The 10804-nt window shown below is 34.3% G+C and overlaps 1 protein-coding gene across 1 annotated transcript in view; it reads left to right on the top strand.

The window, feature by feature from the left end:
* NOX4 (NADPH oxidase 4) overlaps nt 1-6256 on the top strand; it is a 236498-nt gene extending 230242 nt beyond the window's left edge. Inside the window, exon 18 of the mRNA XM_007938086.1 lies at nt 6136-6256. Within this exon, the coding sequence (XP_007936277.1) occupies nt 6136-6256 (121 nt within the window). The remainder of the gene's footprint in view (nt 1-6135) is intronic.
* Nucleotides 6257-10804: the final 4548 nt, after the last annotated feature.

Raw genomic sequence — 10804 nt, 5'->3', positions numbered from 1 at the left:
TTTCAGTTTGAACTTGTCGGCTTCTACACGCTTGTGAGCCATTTATCTAAGATAAATTTCTCTCTCTCTCTCTTTCTCTCTCTATAAATATATATATATATACTTTGCTGGTTTTTGTGTTTCTCTAGAGAACCCAATCCAACACAATCATTAATGTCACACACAAGTAAAATTTTGCTGAAGATAATTCAAAAAGGGTTGCAGCAGTACATTGACAGGGAAATGCCAGATATCAGAAGAGGGTGTGGGATAAGGGATATCATTGCCGATGTCAGATAGATCTTGGCTGAAAGCAAAGAATACCAGAAAGATGTTTACAAAACACTTTATTGTGCTCATGGTTGTTCTTGTTATTTGCCCTCGAGTTGTACCCGACTCATAGCGACTCCTTCTTGGGTTTCTGAGGTATCAATACGGAAATAGATTGCCCAACCTTCCTTCCGAGGAGTGGCTGATGGGTTTGATCTGCCAGCCTTCTGGTTAGCAGTCAAATGCTTTAGGCACTACGCTACAAAGACTGCCACTCAAACAGAGCAAGGGGATAGTGCAAGGGTTAAATCAGGAAAAGTGTGTATCAGGGTGGTATCCTTCACCATATTACTCAATCTGTATGCAGAGAAAATTATCCAAGAATCTGGACAATATGAACACAAGTGCAGAATCAGGATTGGAGGAAGACTCATTAACAGCCTGCGATATGCATATGACACAACTTTGCTTAAAGTGAAGAGGACTTGAAGTACTTCCTGATGAAAATTGGAGTATAGCCTTTAGTATGAAATATACCTCAATATACAGAAAACAAAAATCCTCATAACTGGACCTGTAAGAAACATCGCAATAGATGGAGAAAAGATTGAAGTTGTCAGGGATTTCATTTCACTTGGATCCACAATCAAAGCCCACAGAAACAGCAGTCAGGAAATCAGAGGACATATTACACTGGGCAAATCTGTTGCAAAAGATCTCTTTAAAGTGTTAGAGAACAAAGATACCACTTTGAAGACTAAGATGTACCTGACCCAAGCCATGGTGTTTTCAGTCACCTCATATGCATGTGAAAGATGGACAGTAAATAAGACTGAAGATTTGATTCATTTGAATTGTGTCATTGACAAAGAATTCTGAAAATACCACCAGCAAATCTCTCTTGGAAGGAATACAGCTAGAATGGTCCTTAGAAATAAGAATGGTCAGACTTCACTTCCTGTACTTTGGTCATGTTGTCAGAAGGGACTAGTCACTGGAGAAGGATCTTATGCTTGGTGAAGTAGAGGATCAGCGAAAAAGGGGAAGACCTTCAATGAGATCAATTGGGACAGTGGCTGCAGTGATGAGTTCAGGCATACCCAGGATTGTGAGGATACTGCAGGAGTGGCATTGTTTCGTTTTCTTGCACATACCAGGGGTATGAGTTGGAGCAGACTCAACGGTACCTAACAACAACATAACATCATTTATTTTCATACTTCTTTATTTTCTTCCTCACTTTATTTTCTGCTTACTCTGGGGTTTAAATAGCTCTTCTTTTATTAGTTTCTTAGATTTCAGATTATTCTTTTTTTTTCTAATTTACAATTTGTTTTTTAATACTATAAAATTCTCTCTAAACACCACTTTAGCTGCCAAATATTTTGACACATTTTGTTTTAATTTTTATGGAACTTTTTTCCTTGACCTGTGAATTATTTAGTAGGGTGGTGTTTAATTTCCAAATAATTGGGCTTTCCAGATAGCTTTAAAAAAAAAAAAAACTAATTCTAGTTTAATTGGATTTGGGTCAGAAAATGTATTCTTTGCTATTTCAATTCTTTAAAATGTACTGAGGTTTGTTTTATGGCCCGGAATATGGTATATCTTATTGAATGAATGTTCCATGGACACTTGAAAAAAATGTGTATTCCACTGTTGTTGGCCGAAGCATTCTGTTAATGTCCATTTGTTCCTATTGGTTGATATTGATATTCAAGCCTACTACACACATACTGATTTTCTACTTGTTCTGTCAGTTACTGAGAGAGGACTGTTGAAATCATCAATTATAATTATGGATTTCTCTCTCTTGGTAATTCTGTTCAAGTTTGCTTCATGTAATTTGAAGCTCTGTGATTTATATGCATGTGTGTGTGTGTGTGTGTATTTAGGATTGTTACGTGTTCTTAATGATTTGACCTCTTTACTATTATTATTATTATTATTATTAAATGTCTCTCTTTATGTCTGATAATATCTTTGTTCTGAAGTATACTTTTCCTGAGATAATTAACTCACCTCAATTTCTTTAATGTTTGCATAGTTAGTATACCTTTTACTTTTAACCTTTTTTTTTACTATTTAAATTGAATGTTGCTTTTAAATCCAATTTGATAATTTTTGCTGTTTAGTTGTAATGTTTCAACTATTATATTTAATGTATTAGACCAAACCCACTGCCATTAAGTGCATTCTGATCCATAGTGATCCCCATTGGATTTCAAAGGCTGTAAATTTTTATGGAAGTAGATTGCCTCATCTTTCTCCATGGAGTAGCTGGTGGATTTGAACTACCAACCTTCTGGTTAGCAGCTAAATGCCTTACCTATTATGCCACTAGAGCTCCTTATAGACGATATGTTGTTATGTGCCGTCGAGTTGGCCTCGACGCATAGCAACCCCTTCTTGGGTTGCCGAGGCAGTATCCCTACTGAAGTAAATTGCCCAGTCTTCCTTCCAAGGAGTGGCTGGTGGGTTTGAACCGCCAGCCTTCTGATTGTCAGTCAAGTGCCTTAGGCACTATATGTTGTTGTTGTTATGTGCCGTCGAGTCGGCCCCGACTCATAGCGACCCCTCCTTGGGTTTCCGAGGCAGTATCACTACGGAAGTAGGATTGCCCAACCTTCCTTCCGAGGAGTGGCTGGTATATAGTTGGGTTTAAATCTAGCAGTTTACTAATTTATTTCTACTTATTTCATTTGTTCTTTTTTCTTCTCCTTTTCTTGATTTATTTTGGATTAATTACTTTTTTTATAATTTTATCTTATCTCCAGCACTGGAATATTAGCCATACCTCTCTGTTTGTTTCTTTGTTTCCAGTAATTGTTTAGGATATTGGTTCCCAAGTTGCATTCTTTGGACAAATATCCCCTGAGAATTTGTAAAGGAATTGAATTTCTGAGACTCATCCAAGATCTTCTGAATCACAAGCTCTGAGTGGGGGGCGGGGGCCCTACTGTGTTTCATTAAACCCTTCTTGTGATTCTGATGAAACTAAAATCAGAGAAATACTATTCTAGGTTTATAGTGTATGTCCTTCGTGTATCTTGGTCTACCTCTAAGGTTGGGCAATCTACTTCCATAGTGATACTGCCTCGGCAACCCAAGGAGGGGTCGCTATGTGTCGGGGCAGACTCAACGGCACATAACAACAACAACAACAACACTATGCCCCATTACTCCCATTTCTCCTACTCTGGCTTTTTTGTTATTGTTATCATTCATCATACTTCTACATATGCTATAAACTGATAATGCACTGTTATTATAATTTGTAAACATCAATTTTATTTTTAAGGGACTGAAAATTAAGATTATATTTTATAATTATTCATGGATTTTCAATTTTTATGCTCTTCATTCTTGAGGGTAGATTCAAATTTTCATCTGATAGTATTTTTCTTCTTTCTGAAGAACATTCCTTAATATTTCTTATAGTGGAGATTTGTCGACAATGAATTCTCTAGGCTTTTGTTTGTCTGGAAATATACTTCATCTTCATTTTCAGAAGAGAGTTTTGCTTGATATAGAATTCTAGTTGATTTTTTTTTTTTTCTTTTTTCGGTACTTTATGTTATTTCATTGCCTTCTGACTTGTATAATATGTGACAAGAAGTCCTATGTCATTCTTACCTTCGATCTTCTGTTTGTAAAGTATAATATGTCTTTGTAATTTTCCCCCCTCTGGTTGCTTTTGTGTTTTTCTCTTTAGCACTGCTTTTCAGTAATTTTATTGTAAATTGTCTTAATTGATTTTCTTTGTTTATTTTCCTTGAGGGTCATTAATAACCTCGTGATTTGGTTTTCTTCAAATTTTGGGGAGAATGGCAATTATTCTTCCAATATTTTTGATATGTCTTCTCTTTAGTTGGGAGTCCAATTAAATGTAAATTTTAGTAGTTGTGTGTTTCATTTTGAATTGGTTTTAGTGCTATATCTTCAAGTTTATATTTTCTTCTGCAGTGACTATTCTTCTGTTAACCCATACAGTGTACTATTTTGAATATTGGTTTTAATCTCTAGAAATTCTATTTAGGCCTTTAAAAAACCCTCCCATTTCTCTTCTTATCAGATGGATGCTTTCCTCTACCTTCTTGTATATGAAGTCAATTTATAATTGGTGTTTTAATGACCATGCATGGTAATTCCATCTTCTCTGTCATTATGGATCTGTTCTATTGATTGATCTTTCTCCTAGTTTGAATTCATATTTTCTTCGTCTTTGCAGGCTTAGTAATTTTTTATTGAAGACTGAATATTTTGAAGTCTTCATTGTTAGATGACAGATTTTGTTTTATGCTATTCTATAGTGTTGGAATTGTTTATGGCATAGAGTTAAGTTACTAGGGTTCAAGTTGATCCATTAAGGCTTACTTTTATGCTTCATTAATGAAGGTGAAGAGCAGATTTTTTATTCTGACTTATTTTTCCCTGTTTTCTCCTGTAAGGTAATCATTTTCTAAAAACACTACTCATTCTTCCATGCATTATTAGGTCTTTGCATTGTAACTTTTAGACAATGAATTATTCCCAGTTCTGTGTAAATTCTGGAAATTGTTTGGCCTACTCCTCCCTGATGGCTCTCCTATAGTTTTCTCTCATTCATGAGCAGATAAGTTCTCAGCCAAGGACTTGAGATCTCTGGACCTCAAATGTCAACTTCCAAGTCCAGCTCTCCAGAGATTCTCCCTGTGAAGCGCCCTTCTCTCCCATAATCTGCTTTACATATTCTAGTTTCCTTGGTCTCCATTCTTTGACATCTCAACTCAGTGAGACCCTACTGTCTAAGGGGGTTTCTCCTTTCTGTGCTGCATCCTGGAAATTAAATCCAGACAGTAAGCTTAGACAATTGTTAGAGTCATTTTATTTATTCCCTTACCTCAGGGTATACAGTTCTGCACTGCATATTGTCTAATTCCTGAAAAGAATTGCTTTATATATTTTGTTTTTTTTTTCTAGTTGTTAATGAAAAAGAATAAGTGTAGTCTTTGTTAAACTATTATGGTCACAAGTAAAGTTCTGTTTTGATAATTCTCTATTTTTTCAAGGTGAAATATTTCAATAAAACTTTTTGTTTTATTAGTATTTACTATGAATATTTAGTACCCATTTAAATGGATTCACTATCTTATTTCATCATCTGTCATTGTCAGATAACGGAAATATACTCCATTTTTCTAAGATAATATATTATTAATCATTTTAATATCCCTAAAACTTCAAAGCCAACCAACAAACTTTTAAATGAGAAATAATAGTCATTTCCTAGGATTTATTTAGCCCATTTGGAAAAAGTATGTATAATTTAACTTTAAAATGTTGTGTTAGTGAGTAATAAAACTTCTTAGCATTTGTTAGGATGATTGGAGTACAAAAAGAAAATGTATATTGATTAATACATTTTCTGTTTTCAATGTGGTTATAAATTAGTCATTTAAAATTATCCTTTCCAATTGATCATACTTCTTTTATTTATCACTGTCAATAAAAATTTATGTGAGGTCTTTACACAATATGTTTAAAATGCTTACTAAGAGGAGAATGGACATGATATTAGATGAGTTGGATATCATCTGCTCTTGATTTGGTTTCTGGCTTCACCCATGGGCTGCAATGAAAAGCCTAAGGCAGGCCATTCATTCTAATATGTACTATTATTACATTATCTGAATTATCCTTAGTTCTAATATAAAAAGTTCGAGGCAAATAAACATTTTCCTGGTAGTCACTTATACATGGGGATAATTGGTAAGAGTGTTTTCAATATGTAGAGCAATAGGGAATTCACTTTGTTAATATCTTTATCCCTGCTCATAAGGAATGCTTCTTGTCATGTTCTGCCTAATTTTCCACCTAATGTTCCATTTCCTCCTCTTTTCCCAGGAAAACAGTTGGTGTTTTCTGCTGCGGACCCAGTTCAGTTTCCAAGACTCTTCATAAATTGAGTAACCAAAACAACTCATATGGGACAAGATTTGAATACAATAAAGAATCTTTCAGCTGAAAACCTTTGAGATGAACCAGGACTCTCTAAAAAGGAATAAGTGCAATTTTTAAGACTTTGAAACTCAGCTGAATCAAACAGCCATGTTGTGCCAAAGAGTAGCAAGGCTTTCTTATTTATGATTATTTAAAATGGAAATGAAGAGAATGTGGCAAGATAACAGGTAATAGTACATGTTTAATCTGGAAACCAAAGAGACCCTGCAGAATATTTGATGTAATGATTTGCCTTTTAATGTTTGAATTAAAAGAAAACTATTAGACTCACACTGTTGATTTTTATGGCAGACTCAAGTAGTCCCTAGTGAGGAGCTGAATTTGCTCATTGTGAGGGTGATAGCCGTGGTCTTCCTTAAATTGTTTTTGGTTGAACAAATGCAAGATTGAGCAAAATTAAAAATTCATTGAAACTGAGACTACATTTTCTATGTTGCATATAAACAAAGAAGATTTAATTCGGAAAAGCTCCAGGCAAATGTATTAGATGCTTGAAAATACAACACGGGAGTCTGTATTGATACGGGTACTTTGTGCCAATAGCTAATCTTCCTCACTACTGATGTTAATACCTCTGCTTGGTATCTGTATACTATAAACTGACTGAACCTTCAGCAAATTTTGACATAGCATCTATTTTTTATATTTTTCTTTCTTTTTCCCCTTCCAAGGGAAATCTGCCCTCTTTTGATATTCTTAGACACAATGGTTTACTACATCCATTTCATCTCCAATTTATTTTATCTATAATTATTACATAAAAATACCATTACTCTCAATTATAAAGGAGCTCATAGATTAATATCTCTTTTTTTCCTTTGTCAATATTCAGCCTCCTTTTTATTTTTTTATTTTAGTCACCATATTACCAGGCATATCACCTACATTTTATGACCAAATGGCATCGTATCTGTCAGTCAGCACTGAGATACAAAATCTCTCTCCTTTGTCATACATTGGTGTATGCTAGAGACATTGAAAGTATAGTCATATTCCCGAATAGGAAAAGTGTATTTTACTATAAAACAAGAAATATTTCACTCATTAGTCAAATTTAAATATAGTATCAATAACATTATTGTTACTCTGTCTGAAATCCTGGGTCTTAACGGGGAATTTTTGGATTTAAAGTCACTGTTGGGACCAGTGCTGTGTGATTCTATCATTTGAGACCATTATATTCTCAGCTCAAAGGACAAATCCATGCCAGTACTTCAAGAATTAAGTCATTTGCACAGTTTAGTGATTTTGTGTTGTGGACATCTATCAGTTGGTAGCAAATACAGTACATTGGTGAAATCAGCAGTATGATTTTTCTTGCCTTTGTTAAAATTTTGCGTGCTATAAGATAACATAACATGACAGATGTCAATTTTTTGCTATGATTCACCAGTCATAATCAAACATGCTAACATTAGGGTTGAATGCCTGAAGCATATTTATTAGTAGATATTTGTTCTTTTCCTTGGAATTGTTTTTCTGCCTTCTGGGAAAGGAAGATGAGTCACAAAAGGTAATGGGAAATGTGCAATGTTCCTGTGGATTTAGCTCTGAAGGTATATTTAATAACCAGTCCATCTTGGTAGCACTTTTTAAATTTAAAAAATTTCATAAAACCATATATTCAAAGAAAGTTGTAAAAGGAATCTTTCTAGTAAACTAGTCCAGGCTTAACGTGCAATACTATGGCATAACTCTTTACTAAATTATTTATGTGATTATGTTAATATGCCTAATTTTAATAAAACTGGAGGAGTTTTCGAAAGAATGATGATAGTTCAATGCAGGTCTGGTATTGTAGATGAGCCTCTGCCATCTAAATTTTAAATTCCAGTTAGATGTTCAACCTACTATTAAAAGTTAAACATAAGTATTTTTTGCTTCTGTAGGTAAGAATGACATTAGGACTTCCTCAAGCATGTATTTAAAAGAGCTTGTTTTTTGGGAGGTGGGGATTTTTGGGGGCAAATTCTTGCCATACAAGTCTTAAATCATTAATTTTAATGGCAGTGAATGTTAAAAGAGAAATGGTATTCTTGAAATCTCTATAAACTCTATCTTTGCAATAAATAAAGCAGCAAAGGTTATTCACAAAATGAAACAGATTTAAGGAGCATAATCTGTTTGTTCAAGAATTAGCACTTCAATGCATCCCAGCATGATTAACCCTAGGGGTTTGGGTTTCAGAGCTCTCATTGGCTAATGGTGTGACTATCACAGATGACTTCTCATTGTGAGATTAAGATTTCTCATTTGGACCAAATCAGTAATTTTTAATATTTTGGGGGGAATGTATATTTTTGAGAACTGGATAAAAAATGTATTTATTACATATGTATACATTTTTCAAACAATTTTGAGCTCCACAAACATCAAACATAAGCGGTGACCAAAGGTTAAGAACCTCTCAACAAAGTGATCATCACCATGGGTCTATTTATTTTCTTTGGTTTTAGGGAAGAAACTATCAGTTTTTATAAGATTATACTAAAGAATAACTTTGTAGATGAAGGAAAGGAAATCCTCTCCCAATAAACCCTAAAGCAATCCATTAAGACCTTTATCAGCTTTTCATCTTCCTTGGGTCTCCTGATTTATGGGTGAGAAAGGCTGTGATTTTCCTCATGATAGAGATAACAAAAAAAAATCTCAAGGTCAAACATATATTAAAATGTGTATGTACCCATAGACCAGTATACCTGCATTTGGGGCTTAGTGTGCTGTTTTTAAAAAAAAAAAAAAAAAAAATTTTTTTTTGCTCTGGTTAAAAATGAAATGATTGGCAGTTTTCCTTTAGTGACTTAAAAACCACAGTTAGGTGAATGTGATAGCACAGACACTTAAAACAAAAGAAAATAAAAGCAATGTAGGCAAAGCATAAGTTGAATTGATTTAATCTATGTAGCCATGTTATTTATGAACTCCCAAATCAGTGTTTACTTGGAGTATTCACAGCAGGTATTGGATTTAAATTATAAAGCATTGTTAAACAAACATGCTAGCAGCAAATGGACTGTTGTCATCAATAGATAATGCTAATTCTAGAGAATGTTTATTATATTTAAGAGAAAAGAATGTCAGAATGTTTTAGGAAAGAATTCACCTGATGTTTTCTCCCTTTGAGAATGGTTACCTCAGTTAAACAGTGATTCTCCTAAGCAAACAAATGGGACACATTTTTGATGCTATTCAAAATAAGCAGCTGCATTTTCTTATGCCAGATATGACATTGTCATTTCTGTTATATTATAGAAATACAAAATGCTGAAGTTAGGAAGACTCTTATTTTGCATATAAGGAAACTGAGACTCAAAGGCAGATGGTAACTTGCATCAGGACACCTTTCCTGATTTTAACCCAGGCAGTATCACCTTGTTCTGTTTGACTGCCTCTTGATCTATATATAGGATCCACATGAGCAGTATTAAGTGTTCTGAATTCCCATTCTTCACAATGTCATCCATTATTTGTTATAATCCACACAGTCATATGGCTTTGTGTAGTCAAAAACACAGGTAATCATCTTCTTGGTAATCTCTGCTTTCAGCCAACATCCATATGACATCAGCAATGGTATCCCTTACTCCATGTCCTCTTCTGAATCCAGCTTGAATCTCTGTGTATTAAACTGTAATAATTTTTAATTATCTTAAGCAAAATTTTCCTTCCATGTGATATTGATGATACTATTTGATCATTTCTGCATTCTTTTGGATCACCTTTCTATGCAGTGAGCACGAATATGGATATTTTCTTGTCTGTTGGTCTGGTATCTGTGTCTGAATTTCTTGGCATAGACGAATGAGAGCTTCCAGCATTGTGTCTAGTTATTGAAACATCTCAATTAGTATTTGGTCAATTCCTGGAGCCTTGTTTTTCACTAGTGCTTTCAGTGCACCTTGGACTTCTTCCATCAGTACCATTGGTTCTTAATCATATTTTACCTCTTGAAATGGTTGAACACTGATCAATTATTTTTGGTACAGTGACTCTGTATATTTCTTCCATCTTTTAATGCTTCCTGCATTGTTCAATATTTTAGCCTTAGAATCTTTCATACAAAACAAACAAACCCAAACTCAGCACCATCAAGTGGATTCTGACTCATAGTGACCCTGTAAAACAAAGTAGAACTGTCCATAGTGTTTCCAATGCTGTAAGTCTTTGCAGAAGCAGACTACCTCATCTTTCTTCCACAGAGCAGCTGGTGGATTTGAACCACTGATTGTTTAGCAGCCCAATCTGTAACCATAATGCCATCAGAGATATCTGGCTTTGTTTTGTTTGAGAATTCTGTCACCAAGGCCATATTTTACAACTACTGATTCTTCTTTATTTCCAGCTTTAGCATTCCAATCACCAATAATTATCAGTTCATCCTGAATGCATGTTTGATCAATTTTCAACTGCAGAAGTTGGTAAAATCTTCAGTTTCTTCACCTTTGGCTTTAGTAGTTGGTACATTAATTTGAATAATAGCCCTCCTTCTAGATATATGGATATTATCTTATCATTGACAGTGTTGTACTTCAGGATAAATCTTGAAATGTTC

The sequence above is a fragment of the Orycteropus afer genome, unplaced genomic scaffold (assembly GCF_000298275.1).
Source record: "Orycteropus afer afer isolate SDZICR_OR568_19922 unplaced genomic scaffold, OryAfe1.0 scaffold00047, whole genome shotgun sequence".
NCBI classification, from domain to species: Eukaryota; Metazoa; Chordata; class Mammalia; order Tubulidentata; family Orycteropodidae; genus Orycteropus; species Orycteropus afer.
This window is presented reverse-complemented; position numbering and strand designations above follow the sequence as displayed.